The following is a 19274-nucleotide window of genomic DNA, read 5'->3' as shown; positions in this document are numbered from 1 at the left end:
TTCTGAGCCTCACATACAAAGACTTGATACAGATATTAAAATGATTTATTTGTCACCAGAATCCTCTTCGAACATGGATACACTTTTGCCAGTGATGTTGGAGGTATTGTATCCCAGTTTCGTAAAAGTCCTCTTGGTTGCCAAAAGACTTCTCCACCGCTGCTATTATGTCATCGTTCGAGTCGAAATGGTTCCGGGATCTTTCTTCGTGTTTGGCAACACATGGAAGGCTGACGGAGCCAGATCAGGAGAATGATGTTAGTGCTGAAGGATTTCAAAGCCACATCCGTGGTTATGGCAATGACGTTTTTCCCACTAGGAAGTGGTCCTGATGGAAGAGCACATACTTTCTCAGCTCTCCACGTCTTAATTTCGTTCTGTAATTGCCTCAAATGTATAACATATTAATATGCTTCCTGTACTCTCTGGGCTTTTGGAAGATGGTAAAAAACGATGACATCCTCAAACACGAAGGCCATAACCTTTCCAGGTGACGGTACAGTATATGCCTTCTTTGGTGGTGATCTCAAATACTACAACTGTTTTGATCATTGTTTGGACTGTAAGTGGTAAACCCATGTTTCGTCCATCATCACAAATCGTCGCAAGAATCTTTCTGGATCAGCTTCAAACAAAGCTAGCTTATCACGAGACATAACGTGCCTGGTGCGTTTATGGATCAGATGCCAGAAGCTTTCAAACCCAACAATCTTTGCTTCATTGCCAAAATTTCAATGATATTGGAATAGACTCTCTCTCTCCTGCCTCCAGAACCAGCATCATGACGCTCAGCCATTCTGCAGTCGGTCATCACCATATCATGGATTCTCTGGGTCATTTCTGGTGTTGCTGATGTGACAGTCGTACCAGGAAGGGGTCGTCTTCAAGGGCCTCCCTACCACGTGTATACACTGCTGCCCACCTCATTACGGTGACATAGAAAGGGGCATCCTTCCATAGTGTTGTACTCACATCTTCATGGATGGCTTTTGATGTTAAGGACCGCCTCCGTGGTCTAGTGGTAGAGCGTCCGCACGGAGAACGGAAGGCTCGGGGTTCGATCCCCAACCGCAGCATACCAAATGACTTTAAAAGATGGTACTTGTTGTTACTCTGTCTGGCGCTCGGCATTAAGGGGCTAAAATAAGGACTGGTCGGCTCGGAGTCAGTATACTGTGTCTGAGTTGGGTATTCATGTTAAACTGCGTCATGGTATCTCAGTGAGCTAGCACTATAAATCGGCATCAGTCCGGACTAGTACAAGCAGCCACACACACACACATACACATGCATGCACGTCGCTATATAAGTGCAATAATCTTGGACGCGATGTTAAACCCCATTTCACCTCACCTCAACTTTATGACTTTAAATATTTAGATATATTTTTGCACACAAAGCACATTTTATTACAATACCAACGGAATGGGGTCCTCTGATTGGTCGACATTTAGATAGTGAACCCTATTTAAGACTATTTTACCATACTATTAAGTGCTCTTTATGTAACTAGGTGTGGATGATCAGCACAACATACAGTAATATAACCTCATTCAGAAGTCCAAGATGGTCTCACAGTCGCCATTTGGTAATTTAAAGGTCTCAACATCTAAATCAGTAAATATATATTTATGAATTCCTTTTGAAAACCATCGTGAATGTCATTTCAATAGATTATTAGTTCATTGTACCCCTGCAACGAAGTTATGGGGTATAACGGAATCAGCGTGTAAGCCCGTCTGTTGGTCTGTCCGCAGAAAATAACTTTCCGAACAATCCCTTCCAAGCTAATTGACTGACTTCAATTAAACTTTGTACACGAGGCCACTTCATCATGTTGTTTGGCACATTGCAATTGTTTTGTTGTTGTTTTTATTTTGGCGGAGTTATTGCCTTTTATTACTTCGTCATTTCAATTTGTCTAGACAACTTCTAAACTACTACATCGATTTCTTTCAGATATGTACGTAGGTGTAGCTACGGACCCTGTACGACATACCTTCATTGATTCCCCATAGGACAGTTCTAGTTAGCTCCATTGTTATCCATACATGCAAGATGTCCGTAAGGCTAATGTGACGTATTGCCATCCGTCTTTGTACGGCGTGCGTCATCAGTCATGCGAAATCAATTCACAATCCAATACGATTGAATCATAAAATATGTTGAAAGATAGCTTACAGCTCACCTGGGACGAAGTTCCGTGGTGAGCTTATGTCAGCTCCCCTAGAAGATCGAATGGTCGGTTCCTAACTGACACGAAATACTCTACAGGCTGTATGCCTGGTTACAGGCCGGCAAAGCCACATTTCGAAAATGGATAGCCCAAATTGATGTGGCTCTCGCGGCAATGGATATGGTTGCGTGATTGTATAATGTGGCTCTCGCGGCTATGCTGTCAAAACATGCTTTGTGATTCTAACAGGTTACCGTATATAACAAAACAAGTCTTGTTTTCTCATTTTTTATTCAACAAGGATAACAGTAACATATTCATCAAAACTTTACATTGATGAATATGAATAGCATATGAATAGCATAATGGATTTAATGTCATTACTGCAGAAGAAAGGGGGTCGCCCACGTGGTCAGCATATTCCATCTCACTCAGGTGTTGGTTCAGGAGCTGGATCTTGAGGGACGCAATACGTGCATCGATTGTCTTGTACTTCTTTCTTCGTGAAGGTTCTGACCACTGTGAGAGAGTCTCAGGACTGTAACCTCTTTGAGTGACTGCTCTCGCTGAAATAGCTTCACTACCTCGTAGATGGTCGGGTGGCACTTCTTGGCAAGTTTCTTTATCTTGTTGTGCCACCCTTCCAGGTGATTGTTGGTACGGTGGCCTTGGTTTTCGAAATGGTTCCAAATCTCTGGCATGAAGGCCCCTCCTTGAACCCAACTGGTTGTCACGTAGTCCATGAAGGCAGTCACTTTAGGGCCAGCAGGAGAGTCAGCAATGGCATCAAGCACACTTTGCAGCACGTTTGTTCCAGTATTTATATTTTATTATTTTCTTTCTTTCCGCGTCCCAACCAAACCCTCTAATCGAAAACTTAATAAAAAACAATATTAGCCCTAGCAACCAAGCCCTAGCCCGGAAACATCCACTACTTACTCCAATTTCCCAAAGAATAACCAATTACCTAAATGAACACAAAATAAATAACCTTAAACAAAACAATAAATCATCTAATATCTTCACTCCAAAACTTAAAATACCAAAAATAGACACAACACTAGCCGACAAAACTCCCAGAAATAAGCTTAAACTTACCCAGCTCAAAATCAGAAATCAAAAGTGTCACTAAACAAAAAATCAACAAAAAATGGCAAAATATATACCAAAACTCAAATAGCCAAATCAGGAAAGTACTAAAACAAAAAGTTCGTCCCCCACCCACTCTTGGCATTCTTTCCAAATTTCAAAATTACTATATAAGCAACCCCTAAAGCCCCCCTCCTGGGTTGCACAAACTCACTTTCCCCTTTTTGGAAACACATTAAATGGCCTGGCCGGGCCCGTGTGCGACATACGCTTGCAGTCGGAAAGCGCACGTTAAATCTCCAATATAAGTAAGTAAGTAAGTAACACCACGCTTAGTAATTTAAATGTGGGACACTCATTTAAAGGTATCTCTAAAGAACACCACGCTTAGTATTTTAAATGTGGGACACTCATTTAAAGGTATCGGTAATCGGATTAATTAATTACCCGCCAGAATAGGTGAAATGCACTCAGCTGAAAATGTGGCTCTACCGGCAATAGCCATTTCTGAAATGTGGCTCTCCCGGCTAGACACCGTATGCCTGATGGTCTTTTTCGCTATTTTCAATCAACAATGGTCTTACTACAGATTATGCTCAACTGCTATAGAAAAGGTATAGACTTCATATCCGAAAAATATAAACTTTACTTGGGAAACCTACGGGGTTTTTTAAAACCAAACTTCATTGCATTGGAATTCCTGTCGTTTGCTTAACTGTCAAATCCGTAATATTGCAACAAAATGGCCATAATTGTATGCCTAAAACTCTGTTAATGGACCATTCTAACAACCCAACATCATCTACAACTTGGTCTGATCTGCTTGGGCAGAATCCTCATTTCCGTCGTTATGGTATTAAAATAGTAACGAGGTTACCTTGCAGAGTATCGAAAAATAACCTTTGTAAAACAGTAGGTTTGATAAAAATCGGTTAAAAGGGTTCGGGGTCATAAACGTTTTTTATGAAGCCTGAATATAACAACCAGGTGGTCGTTGTAGAGGGGGATTCTAAAAATCAATAGTCGTTTGCACATCTAGACAAAGCAACGATCAATTAAATCTGTGAAGTTCCATGAAAGTTCGATAAGTATTATTTCATAGTGATAACCCTTAATGTCAAATATTTTTACATTAAGAGTAATTATTACATTAAGGGTTGTAACATCCCGCCTTATTTTACTGACTTGTCACGGCAAACTACAGGCTAAATTGTGGATGTACTCCTCTGGCATTACGCAATGTCCACAACAAAATATTTCACTACAATGCAATTCCTTCTTTGTTGAGGCTCAGAACTTATCGATTAAACTCCATAGGTTGGTATCTGATGTTATCCGCCAGGGATTCAGCGGGTGGAAACCACCCTTTTGGGACCTGTACACCTATGAAGGTGTATCTGAGGGTTAACATGAACTGAAGACAGCTCCAAATACATGTTGTTACTAGTCAGTTCACGTGGTACGTTGTAATCATTGTTTTGCAGTGTCATCTTAATGTACCTCACTACCGAGACCCTGCATCACAGGGTAGTACACGTGTTACATGTACGTTGTAATCATTGTTTTGCAGTGTTCTAATGTAGCAACCTGTCCTACCTCTGATTGTATATCCTGCTGATCCAACTACATCCAACTTCATATCATAAAGCTGACACACAAACAAATCCATGCAAGGAACGTGATGACTTCCTTGTAATAAGCCCAGACGCAATGTTACAAAGGTATGTGTTATCTTATCAGCAGTTTTAAACTGTGTCATGTGTTATATTAGTCAACGGCTGTTTCGTGACCGTGGTGGGGGTGCGGATGGCAGAGTTGCCTCCAACTACACCCAACTTCATATCATAAAGCTGACACACAAACAATTCATGTAAGGAACGGGGTGACTTCCTTGTTATAAGCGCAGACGCAGTTACACAGGTATCTGTTTTCATATCAGGAGTTTTAAACTGTGTCGTGTGTAATATTAGTCAGCGGCTGTTTCGTGACCGTGGTGGGGGTGCGGGTGACAGAGTTGCCTCCCTTTCAGGTGGGTTCTTAATAACAAAGTAAATGTAATATTAACTGCCAATATTTGTCTGTTCAAAACCCTTAAACATATGTTTTAATAATCATAAATAGGCATTGCTACACTCGTGTCCTACAATCTTCAACAGCACATTTAAATATATGCCGATTATTTGCCATCTTGTGGCGTTTGATAATCGCCTTCGTGCCATGGTCACACAATGTCATGGAATAACTGAGTAAACCCGAGCTCAAGAAAGCTTTTTAACGTTTGGATATCCTGCTTTTAGAGACTCGAGGGTAGCATGCTGCACGGACACACCATGCATGGCACGTGAGCTTTCGTCACGCATGACTGATTACATCATCTCGAGAAAACATAATTCTTCACGTAATTATATCTTTCATAACTATTACAAATATTGGGACCAAACAATACTGAAATATATTAGGGTGTGCTTAACTTTTCTCTTTGTGTATATAATCTTGTTGAATATTCCAGATATTTGAAATTACGGAAAAACACTCGAGTAATAATATCTTTTTAACAACAGTCATGTGTAAGTGTCTTTAAGAAGACAGTGGGGCTTTTTTCGTGTAACGTTGGAATATATCTTATTTGTACCTGAAACAGCCTTTACGGACCAAACTGAAACATTGAATATGACAATGAATTTCTCCATAAGACGTAATCACACTATTTTAACTCAGACAACGAAGTTATTTTACAGGTGGTGTCACGGATCATGCATACATGAGGGTCACCAACCACATGTGATCATGCATTATACATGTCACCTGTAGGAGTTATTACGACTAGTTCATAATGTTTTAAAATACCTAGCACCCTTCACATTTGAAATTTGCAAAGAATATGTCAAAAGGAACAGTATTGTCTGATGTATCTTTAAATTTTAGAAGCTGTAGTATCAATAGAAAACGAGGAAAATCATCCTCGATCATCTGCCAAAACAGATTCCACTGGTCGTGAAAGGACAGCAGTGATGAAAACCATACGAACGGACCACTGATATCAGGGATGACACCATATATTCGCGGAAAGTGTAATCATGGCTTGATCTACAGGTATCACCCATCATATCATTCATGAAGCTTAATTTACACTTCTTGGCCTAATTCCCTTGGTTTGTTTTTCCCAATCCAAGCAAAATTTCGATTCAAGTGCATAAAGAAACAGATCAGTAAGAAGGGGAGTACTGTTGGCACCCATGGGGATGCCAGAGTCTGGCCTAAATGTCTTGTCCCTTATTTTACATAAATGTTATCTGGCGTTTCACATATTATTTTCTCAGTAGTCTTCAGATGCCATTTGCTTTCGTTTGGAGCAAATAAAGTTTTATCTCATTTTTTTCTTGGGATATAGTTGTGTACAAAGCAGAAAAATCAAATCTTTTGACAGAACTGAACTTGGTTCTTTTCTGAGATTGTAAAAATCCAAGTCAATCCTTTGTGTTTTAGAGATATTTGTGTAAATATAAAGAAAGTCTATATTTGAATAACTGGCGAAGGTTGTTCTTGTCAACAATAAATCACCTTTGATTACATGACTAACAGGTTGGTAGCAGTCTGACAAGTGATGGCAGTACTAGTCAGACGGATGGAACTTGTTCAAGAGCTGCCAAGTCCACCTTCCTTGAGGCAAGGTTTTGGTGGTACATTTGCATGACCCAACAATATATCTCTCTTAGTGCTGAGTTTATAGAGCTATAGAACCCACAGCAAAAGAGGAATAGACATGTCTGTAGGGTTTAGAGTCAAAAGTTGATAGTGCTGATGATGGATTTGGCTGCAGAGTTCTTCCCCAGTGGGGGCGGTCGGGTAGCCTAGAGGTTAAAGCGTTCGCTTGTCACGTCGAAGACCCAGGTTCGATTCTCGACATGGGTACAATGTGTGAAGCCCATTTCTGGTGTCCCCCGCCGTGATATTGCTGGAATATTGCTAAAAGCGGCATAAAACCATACTCACTCACTCACTCACTCTTCCCCAGTGGAGATCAGTGGAACAAAACATGATTAACAAAATATATATTTTCCGAACTGATAACTATCCGCGTGTTTGCAAGTGCTACATTGCCACATAATCGCCTCTATGATAAGATCGGTCAATTATAGAATGTTGCTTCTTTACTTCCTTGACTGAAATAATTGCCCTTGTTTCCCTTGTAACAAGATCTGACAGATAAACACTAAACTTTGGTTTATTATCTTATGTCCCCTTTTATTCATCCATCATAACTCTGTAAATATATATATAAAAACATTGATGCGAATGATTACAAAATATAAAACAAAGTTGATGAAAGATAAAGTATTATTAGGTAAATCTGCCCTATCATTGTCATAACCATAACAGTGATGCCGGCTTTGCTTCCAACTACTTCCGCTGCCGGGGGTCATGACACCAATGACGTGGTCTGAACAGGTCCGGTAGGGGGTCGAAGTGAGGCCTCAGATCCGGGGTTATCAAGCGCCGATCAGGAACCCAGTACAAGTCGATCAGAAATAGCAACACAGCCTAGTATCCCCTGCTGTGAATGTGTCATTAGCATGTTGGTGTTACTAGTCTGCCGTGCTGGTTTCGTGGTTGTCACCTTCCTTGATTATCCCCCGCCCCAACGAAGTTGGCGGGGGAAATAGAAATGGGTTCCGCCCGTGTGTGTGTGTGTGTGTGTGTGTGTGTGTGTGTGTGTGTGTGTGTGCGTCCCGAAATCGTTTCCGGAGCATAACTCTGAAACCGTTAAATATTTCTCTACGAAACTTTGCATGTCTGTCTATCAGACTCATGCTGAACTGGTGCCTTTTGCTATTAAGGAGTTTTATCAATTTTTATTTTTTACGTTTCCATTGCAACAAGTTGGACTTAGATTCCATAAGGGTGCTGTTTGTTTCCGGACCGTAACTCAAAAACCATTAAATACTTTCTTACAAAACTTTGCATGTCTACTAGGCACATACTGAACTGGTGCCTTTTGCTATTTAGGAGTTTTATAAATGTTTATTTTAGAATTTCCATTGCAGCTATTTTGACATGGCATAAGAGAAATGTTGGGTCAGTTACCTGGTTTGGGACCATAACGTGTTAAAATGGCGGGGGATATAGATGACTTCGTCGACTATACGCTTGTTTTTATAGATCTTTACCTGCGAACTACCAGCGTATTGGTAAAGAATAACATACTATTTACGAGGAATAACGAATTACCTATCCCCGACTGGTTTTGTTCCAAGAATTGGATATCTGTTGTAACAGATTGGATATATACACTGAATTGATGCCTTTGTGAAATAAAAATGGTTCCTTATAGCAACGAGCAGAAATTGGGCCGTTGTTTAGGTGAAATATAATTTTCTGTTTCTTTCAAATAGTGATGATACCAGGTGTTCACAAAGAAGGTGGGCGTATCCATCACCAGTCACAAACACATGCAAAGGCAAGTCTATTATTCACCTGAAAAATGTCGGTCACATCTGGTAATACCCAAAATAGAGATGCATCGGACATTATTTTTGTCACTGATGCGTCAAATTTGGAAATGTCCTCTACATGTCTACCATAAAACTTTATTGTAATCTTCATCAAACATCTTCTAAACTTCTGAGCAAGAGTCGGAAGACGCTAGTTGAAAAATTGGTAGAATGCACATGCTCGGTTGTACCTCCAAAGATTAAATGTAAACACCAAGAGCTGGAGCTGCAAGAATATTGCTGAACATAAAGGTGAAATATTGACTTTTGGAAAGTTGAAGCCATCCCTCTTGTCATACAGTCTTGTGGAGAGTATTTTGTCACTCTGAATCTTTATGCATAGATCTAAAACAGATTAGGCGGTCTCACTGGCCATCGATATGCCTGGAGCTTAAATTAAACTTCTTGGCCAAATTACCTTGTTTTGACTTTGCCAATCCGAGCAGAAATTCCGATTCATATGCATGAAGAGATAGATCAGCAAGAAGAGGAGCACATTTGATGCCCATGGGAATCTATTACCAAACGAGTTAGTTACAGGATTTCAATCGGGGCAACTCAGGTTCCAAAACACACCCAGCGGATCCGTAAAACTGAAGGACATCGCTCTGCCGCATTATAATGTAGACGCAATATCAGATGCGAAAATTATGTTGGAAAGTATAAATTCGCTGTACAAACTTACATTAATCTCATCATAGAAATAGAACATGAGGCTTATTGCTCGTATTCATGCATATTTTAAGGTATACCATCAAACGTTACCTCAACGCTATGCTTCGTTTATCGAGGTGAAAAGATATTGTAATCTCAACTGTTTTGTGTAAATGTATTCCTTTCAAGTCTGTTTGTCATACACGGTGTTATCCATACCTGTGGACATTCATTATTGGTCACTCAGTGGAGCAATTTACCCCCAAGATAACTAGTAAATGTGTGTATTTCACACAATCCTGTTCCACCATCGGCTGGGCATTTGGCTACCCATGCATGAGCAGGCTTGCTTGGCACACCAACACTGGAACGAGTCGAATCCACTAATTATTAAAAAAAATGGTATCTGTCTGTTGAGTGATGTATGAACGTTAACATGCAGTGGTAATGACGTCTGTTTTAAATAAGTTATGATTTTTTTTAAACAAATGATGGTCGATGGATGATAAATCATAATTAACGCCGTCATGTCTGATCGGAGATACTGCTAAGAATTACCATCAAAGTGATTTGCTTTATTTTTCAGAACTGATAGCCAAGATGGGATATTTGTGTTGTTATCTTCCAGACACTAACCAAGCCGTGAAACCATCCCTATAACATTGTATAGTGTTTAGATGCTAAGATGTGATATTGACGTCTGACGTTTTTACCCATTGTAATTTATAGTTTGAATAAATAAAAAGATTCAGACGCTGTAAGAAAGATCTAATGGAATAATAAATATGGAATACTTCATTATCTTGGAATACATCGTTGACGTATTGATTTCAAGTTTTTTGTTATTTCAGCATTGAATTGAAAGAATAAAGAAACGGAAGCAGCACAGAAAGATTACACAAGTTTCGATCCACAGTCTGATATGTCTTCATCGATACTATAGATTCGCACCTGCCCCTTGGATATTGGCTGAATTTTGAAACTACATTTGGAGAATGACTATTTTTGTTTTGAGAGCAGTGCATTCAAAGTTTAACGTTTCACATCATTTTGAATTCTCTGCATTATATAGTTATACCAGTTTGGCATATAAGAACAACGACCACAAAGAGAGGGCACACACTTGTCCCTATTTCTTTTAATGTCAAAGAACCCTTCAATGTAGATTAAATTTCAGAATTTACCGTCCCGAGTTATTAAACTAGAAATCAAAAGATTATTTCCGAAGATTTTTGTACGGAATGAGGGGAAAACGACAGAAAACACAACATGATTGTAGAATTGAACAATTGTAGTCGAACTAAGACTCAGTGGTAATTAAAATGATGACTTAAACAGTTCTAAGATTGCTTTATATGTCACAGTAGGAAATTGTTCTTTGTCCCTCTCAGCGTCTTAAACATCATATGAAATTAATATTGATTGAAGCATTCACTGATTACATAATCATCACCAGTAGCCGATTACATTCAAACAGAGATGTATTTCCTCATTGCTAATTTGGACACCCAACATGTCACCTGTAGCGTTGTGTCCCCAATGTCCAATCACATCATGACTGATGTTATAAAGACATATCACCTGTAGCGTTGTGTCTCCAATGTCCAATCACATCATGACTGATGTTATAAAGACAATGTCTGAGTGACCGGAGCCGACATCAACACTGCTGTCATCGAGGAACCTGTTCTCGAAATAATCATACTCGCTACAGCTGTGTCATTTTCACTTTCTTTGACAGTTAATTAAAATATTAATTTCCGCTAGAAAAAATCTCTCATCGGGGGTCTCCTGTGTTTATCTAATTTCCAGTCCAGGGGACTTTCAGTTAAATGTTGGGGGGAGAGTGGAGGGGGCGACATTTCACACGCTTCACTTGATTTCCTGTATGGTTTTCTCTTGTCATATCATTGCACGTACTCAGAAGCATTTAGCCTATTGTAGATGGGAATTTCAACGTCAACTAACGTGTGTGTGTGTGTGTATGCGTGCGTGCGTGCTTGCGTGTGTTCGTGCGTGTGGTGTGTGTGTGCGTGCGTGCGTGCGTGCGTGCGTGGTATGTGTGTGTGTGGTGTGTGTGCGTGCGTGTGTGGTGTTTGTGTGTGCGTGTGCGTGTGTGTGCGTGCGTGCGTGTGCGTGTGCGTGTGTGTGTGTGTGTGTGGTGTAGTGTATATAGTGTGTAGATTGTTTGCTTATCACGATTCTAGAGGGGCATCAAAGCAAAACAGAAGGAAATCCTAGCTCTGCAAAAGAATTTATTTCTAACATTTTGTTCGGTACATAACGTGCGTGGATATCACATTACATAATGTACAATGCATATAAATGGATAGATTACTAACTGCTCAGAATAACTTGCAAAAGTGGACATTGATATTGCGACACAGGTTATAACATATTATTTCTTAATCATTTTGAGCTCTCATTTCGAAAAATGTGCTGACATCACAAAAAACACACTTGTCGAATGACGTTAACAATCTTCAGCTATAACGTCGTGTCAAGTGTAATGCCATTCAGACCTTACGTCAAAATAAGATTCGAATGACGTCACGAATGACGTCACGAATGACGTCCGGATGGCGTAAACCATACACTGGTACGCGTGAAGGGATATTTGCTCTAGTGCACATACAAAACCCGTGCACGCGACAAAACCTTTCCATTATCAAAGGAAATCCCTGCTAAAGCAGAACCAATTGTACAGCTCCGACTGTAGCATCAGCACGTGTTCATGAATCACTATCAATAGTGATCATACAGTGTATTCCTTTAGCCTCTTCATGTGAGTGAAAAGATGTATTACTACACTCACATACAATACGATCATTCAACAGTAAAACCCAAGACTTTATTTACCGCCTTGCTAAAGTAATAAGTGTGAGTGAGTGGATTGTGTTTTACTCTCGCCGTCAAAGCGTTACCACAATGACCATTGGTCCTGGTGTGTTGTGGCGACTCTGAACACTATTTCAGCTCACCACAGTCTATTGGCTCAAGGACCGCCTTCGTGGCCTACAGGTAGAGCGTCCGCCCGGATTGCGGAAGGTCCTGGGTTCGATCCCCGGCCGCGTCATACCAAAAGACGTTAAAAGATGGTACTTGTTGTTACCCTGTCTGGCACTCGGCATTTAAGGGTTAAAACAAGGACTGATCGGCTCGGAGTCAGTATACTGTGTCTGAGCGGGGTATTCATGTTTAACTGCGGCATGGTATCTCAGTGGGCTAGCACTATTAATCGGCAACAGTCCGGACTGGTACAAGCAGCCACACACACGCGTGCATGCACGTCGCTATATAAGTGCAATAGTCTTGGACGCGACGTTAAACCCAATTTCACCTCACCTCACCTATTGGCTCAACGTTTATCACTTAAATTCCATGAACACGGGTATGTAAGTTAACATTTGTTTTGTTTCTTGTTCAACGCCGCAATCAGCAATATTACCAGCTTTACGCCACCTGGTCCCGTTAGTCGCCTCTTACGACAAGGATGGGTTATTAAAGACCAATTCTAACCCGGATCTTCACGGGTTGTATGTATATAGTTAAGTTATAATCAGTTCAAACCGACCGAACTATTCCGGCAGCTAAGGAAAGGAACTCTGTACATAGAATGACGACGCCTTTAGACACTGGGTAACCATTGGGGCCCGCCTGGGATTCGAACCACAATCAGCAGACCCTGGAGGCTTGGCCGTCGTTAGCCGCCGGGTGTATCAACAGGGTTCCAGCATCGACTACAGCATCTTGAGCGTACGTCGTATAACTGACCACACTAAGCCCTCATTGTGACCAACCGATACCCTTTTTGAGTCATGAGAACGATGGGGAAACAGGGCATCTTGCGGAGTCACGTGACAACCGTAATAATGTTGTAGGTGGAGACAGGTCGCGTTACATTTCAACATAACTTCGGAGTACGAACCTGGTGGGTAAGTGCAATATCTAACTTATAAAATCTCACGATGTGCGTTCGAATCCAAGTTAAATTCAAGTCATCAAGTCTACAGGTTACATTTGTGCGTTAATTTGAAAACACGGCAGGCTTAGTTATTAGAGATGGCTTGCTGAAGTAAACAACGACAAATGACCATACGTTTAGATAAGTAATTTTTTCAGTATTATCTAAAAAAAAATTAAACCCCAGGCGCCTGACGCCTGATCAACTTTCACAAATAAAGAATAGCGCATCACCCCACTGAACAATGCTTCTAGACATTCATATCTTCTGAAGGGGCGGTCGGATAGCCTAGTGGTTAAAGCGTTCCCTCGTCACGCCGAAGACCCGGGTTCGATTCCCGACATGGGTACAATGTGTTAAGCCCATTTCTGGTGTCCCCCGCCGTGATATTGCTGGAATATTGCTAAAAGCTGCGTAAAACCATGCTCACTCACTCATATTTTCTGACAGGAGTCGATTTTGTCGGATCCACACATTTAATAATAATTCTTTGGTTTAATTTCCATAATTCATAATTAAAAAACTAACGGATGTAACAGTACATTCGATTATTGTGATAGTTTGGAAACAACCATGTAATATTATCTCTCTGTGTGTGGGGCTGGGGGTGGGTGGATGCAAGGAGGACCCATCACAATTTATTCTGGACACACAGCACTTTCTCTGAATATTAAATGGTCCCCGAACATGGCTGCTGTGTTTGTCAAGTCAGTGGGCGTGCCGGATCTAGACGCCGTCAATCTGACAGATGAAGCTCATGTGCTCCGTGCAGGGGATGTCGTTCCACTTGAAGTAGAAGAACCAGGCGAGAGCCAGGCACCGCTCTGTGGGCGAGCTTGGTTCAGTCGACGCCCAGTTGGTCCACGTGGCAATGTCGCCGTCGCCCCACTTGTACTGACCTTGAACGTCAAAGTCGTCGGCTCCAATCGTGTAGTGGGTCTCACGAACGGCTGTAAGAGTAGGTGAGTGAGTAAGATTTTAGCAATATTGTAACTATAATAAGGCGAGAACATCAGGAATAAACATCACAAATTTAGCCCATGTGGGGAGTCGAGTCCGGCACTTTGGCGTAACCAGTGACCACTTTATACGGTACACTTATACGGTACACTTTATACACTTATACGGTACACTTGTACGGTACACTTATACGGTACACTTTATACACTTATACGGTACACTTGTACGGTACACTTGTACGGTAAACTTGTATGGTACACTTATACGGTACACTTGTACAGTAGACTTGTACGGTAAACTAGTACGGTACACTTATACGGTACACTTATACGGTACACTTGTACAGTATACTTGTACGGTACACTTATACGGTACACTTGTACAGTATACTTGTACGGTACACTTATACGGTACACTTGTACCGTAGACTTGTACGGTACAATTGTACGGTACACTTATACGGTACACTTATACGGTAGACCTGTACGGTACAATTGTACGGTACACTTATACGGTACACTTATACGGTAGACTTGTACGGTACACTTATACGGTACACTTGTACGGTACACTTATACGGTACACTTTATACACTTATACGGTACACATATACGGTAAACTTGTACGGTAAACTTGTATGGTACACTTATACGGTACACTTGTGCAGTAGACTTGTATGGTACACTTATACGGTACACTTTATACACTTATACGGTACACTTATACGGTAAACTTGTACGGTAAACTTGTACGGTACACTTATACGGTACACTTGTACAGTATACTTGTACGGTACACTTATACGGTACACTTGTACAGTATACTTGTACGGTACACTTATACGGTACACTTGTACAGTAGACTTGTACGGTACAATTGTACGGTACACTTATACGGTACACTTATACGGTAGACTTGTACGGTACACTTATACGGTACACTTGTACGGTACACTTATACGGTACACTTATGCGGTACACCTTATACACTTATACGGTACACTTATACGGTACACTTGTACAGTAGACTTATACGGTACACTTATACGGTACACTAGTACGGTACACTTATACGGTACACTTGTGCAGTAGACTTGTACGGTACACTTATACGGTACACTTTATACACTTATACGGTACACTTATACGGTACACTTATACGGTACACTTGTACAGTAGACTTGTACGGTACACTTATACGGTACACTTTATACACTTATACGGTACACTTATACGGTACACTTATACGGTACACTTGTACAGTAGACTTGTACGGTACGCTTATACGGTACACTTTATACACTTATACGGTACACTTATACGGTACATTTATACGGTACACTTGTACGGTACACTTATACGGTACACTTGTACAGTATAATTGTACGGTACACTTGTACAGTATACTTGTACGGTACACTTATACGGTACACTTGTACAGTAGACTTGTACGGTACACTTATACGGAACATTTAATACACTTATACGGTACACTTATACGGTACACTTGTACGGTACACTTGTACAGTATACTTTACGGTACACTTATACGGTACACTTTATACACTTATACGGTACACTTTATACAATTAAACGGTACACTTATACGGTATACTTTATACAATTATACGGTACACTTATACGGTACACTTGTACAGTATACTTGTACGGTACACTTATACGGTACACTTGTGCAGTAGACTTGTACGGTACACTTATACGGTACACTTAATACACTTATACGGTACACTTATACGGTACACTTATACGGTACACTTGTACGGTACACTTGTACAGTATACTTTACGGTACACTTATACGGTACACTTGTGCAGTAGACTTGTACGGTACACTTATACGGTACACTTTATACACTTATACGGTACACTTTATACAATTATACGGTACACTTATACGGTACACTTTATACAATTATACGGTACACTTATACGGTACACTTGTACAGTATACTTGTACGGTACACTTGTACGGTACACTTGTGCAGTAGACTTGTACAGTATACTTATACGGTACACTTATACGGTACACTTATACGGTACACTTATACGGTACACTTGTGCAGTAGACTTGTACGGTACACTTATACGGTACACTTGTACAGTATACTTGTACGGTACACTTATACGGTACACTTATACGGTACACTTATACGGTACACTTATACGGTACACTTGTACGGTACACTTATACGGTACACTAGTACGGCCTTGATGCGTAACGGAATCGATCGAAAACCCACCTAAAATGTTATTAATTTTGAAAATAATGTACATCACTAATATGAAACATAAATTATTTAGATCCTTGACCTTCATTTGAAAGGCAGAATTTGATTGTAATTTGATATTAGTTTGGATATTTACGGTACACTTTATACAATTATACGGTACACTTATACGGTACACTTGTACAGTATACTTGTACGGTACACTTGTACGGTACACTTGTGCAGTAGACTTGTACAGTATACTTATACGGTACACTTATACGGTACACTTATACGGTACACTTATACGGTACACTTGTGTAGTAGACTTGTACGGTACACTTATACGGTACACTTGTACAGTATACTTGTACGGTACACTTATACGGTACACTTATACGGTACACTTATACGGTACACTTGTACAGTAGACTTGTACGGTACACTTATACGGTACACTAGTACGGCCTTGATGCGTAACGGAATCGATCGAAAACCCACCTAAAATGTTATTAATTTTGAAACTAATGTACATCACTAATTTGAAACATTAATTATTTAGATCCTTGACCTTCATTTGAAAGGCGGAATTTGATTGTAATTTGATATTAGTTTGGATATTTACTTTAAAAATCGCAGTGATGAAAGTAATGTTTGTATATATTTTATATGAGTTATCAAGGTGCCTGGTCCTACCTGATGAACTCGATTATTTACAGACCGCCGTCATATAGTTGGAATATTGCTGAGTGCTGCGTTAAACAACAAACCAACCAACCAACCTACCTGATGAAGCTCTGAGGAACTCGAACATGTGAAAGGATATATCTGCGTCCTTAACCTTGAGGAGAGTGGCGGCCTCTGTCTGGCACGTGACCTTGGCCTGGTCGTACGTCTGCTTCTCCATATGGACCTTGTAACATAGGACCGGTGACCGGTGCAGCACGTATCCGGCGTCATTCGGACATCGAGCTGAGAAATGGGAAACAGGAAAGTTAGCTTTGTTTCGTGAAGCATCTTGAATATGTATGAACTAGTCGCCATACCAACCACGATGACCAAGGGACTAATACCTCCAGTCCACTGTCCACCCTGGACCCGTTGGCTACATTAGCTTCGTTTCGGAAGTGACGTTACCACCTCCATCGCTCCGCCATCTCATTGCCGAATTTCTCTCACGCGAGATTGTAATTTCATTGGACGACTATTTTTTAACGTCGTGTCTTTCGTATCGGGCTAAAGACCAAGATTTAGTTGCGAAGGGGCTCATGGTATTTATCAAAATAGAAAATATATTTACAGTTTGCCCTTTACGCTATGAAGGTTCATACGCCAATGAACTCGACATTGTGAAAGTCAATTCTTAAATATATATGTCCGACAGAAAATATGAAACTGTTGCATGCATTTCACTGTATGTCACATGTGGTGACACTGTGTATGTCCATCGTGACGTCATACTTCTGCAACCTGACGTCATACTACTGCAACCTGGCGTTATACTACTGCAACCTGACGTCATACTACTGCAACCTCACGTCATACTACTGTAACCTCACGTCATAGTACTGCAACCTCACGTCATACTACTGTAACCTGACGTCATACTACTGTTCAAATGTTGTACTGCTGTTGGTGTCATCTCATTTTAACATCGTAATTCTCAAAGCAATTCTCCTTTATATATGCAGATAGAGAAATTCGATTTTGACATCCTCTTTTTCTGGTTTCCTGTTTAATGAGTATATTGTGAAGTAAATATATTGCTTAAGTACAGGCATAAAATCTATCATTAATCCACCTATTAGTATTCCAAGTATATACGTTTCATAAGACACAGGTGTATATTTTTTCTATATCATCTTGTCAAGAAACGACTCTACTGTGTATGAATAGCGTTAATCTCCACCATCTGGTCCTGAGACACTGTCTGGATCATGCTTGGCAAACGGAAATTGTAAATAATGAATTCAGCTTCGTCTTTGAGCTGTCGAGTCAGTCGTGTGAACCCAGTTCCATCGATTAGGTAACACAAGAGTATCGATTAGATAACCCCGGGGTACCGATTAGGTAACCCCAAGGTATCGACTAGCTAACCCCGGGGTATCGATTAGGTAACCCAAGTGTGTCTCTGAAGGTTCACGTTGCATGTTTTCTTGTATTTCCGGCAATTAAATCACACACTACAGCATAACTTTATTTTTCCATGCCTTATGAAACCATAAGCACTTCTTCAGAATCGATGTGAGGTTAACGCAGCTCTCGGTAACAGATTGCCAGCTATATGAAGGCGGCCTGTAAATAATCAAGTATGGACAAACCAGTGATTGATATTATAAGAACGTCCCACGCCGTTGGAGTAAAACGGCTCGTAATCAACCAAGTCACCGAGCTTGAACACCTGATCACTCTAGCCGCCAGAATACAGGCTGATGTGTAATTATGGAGCCTATATTGGTTCCCGGAATCCCAACGGGACGTTTATGAATGTACACTACATGTCATGCACTGTTTTGTACCAGCTTCATATGAGCTCCACACATTGCACCCATGTGGGGAATCGAACCCAGGATTTCAGCATTTCGCGGCCACCTTAACCTCTAAGCGTCCCCGTAGCCCCTCGCTAACTCGAAGTCTTGGTGACATAATATACATATCGAGTTATTCGTAATTCGAAACAAGTGAAGTACCCAACTTAGACTATTGTGTCATA

At 40.6% G+C, this 19274-nt stretch overlaps 2 protein-coding genes across 3 annotated transcripts in view; both read right to left on the bottom strand.

Annotated features, from left to right (window-relative positions):
* LOC124120900 (platelet binding protein GspB-like) overlaps positions 1–5056 on the bottom strand; it is an 87588-nt gene extending 82532 nt beyond the window's left edge. Inside the window, exon 1 of one of the 2 annotated variants that reach the window (XM_048391193.1) lies at positions 4862–5056. The gene's annotated coding sequence lies outside the window, so the exon portion shown is untranslated. The remainder of the gene's footprint in view (positions 1–4861) is intronic. The other variant, XM_048391196.1, reaches the window with a different exon arrangement.
* Positions 5057–12873: 7817 nt separating this feature from the next.
* Positions 12874–19274, bottom strand: part of LOC124117887 (C-type lectin lectoxin-Lio3-like) — a 32873-nt gene continuing 26472 nt past the window's right edge. Inside the window, exons 3-4 of the mRNA XM_048391174.1 lie at positions 17348–17533; positions 12874–14325 (exon numbers count right to left, since the gene is read on the bottom strand). Of these exons, the coding sequence (XP_048247131.1) occupies positions 14102–14325; positions 17348–17533 (410 nt within the window). The 3' untranslated portion in view covers positions 12874–14101. The remainder of the gene's footprint in view (positions 14326–17347; positions 17534–19274) is intronic.

The sequence above is a fragment of the Haliotis rufescens genome, unplaced genomic scaffold, assembly GCF_023055435.1.
Source record: "Haliotis rufescens isolate VD_foot unplaced genomic scaffold, xgHalRufe1.0.p SCAF_10, whole genome shotgun sequence".
Classification (NCBI taxonomy): Eukaryota; Metazoa; Mollusca; class Gastropoda; order Lepetellida; family Haliotidae; genus Haliotis; species Haliotis rufescens.
Note: the sequence above shows the minus strand (reverse complement) of the source record. Positions and strands in the feature narration are given on the sequence as shown.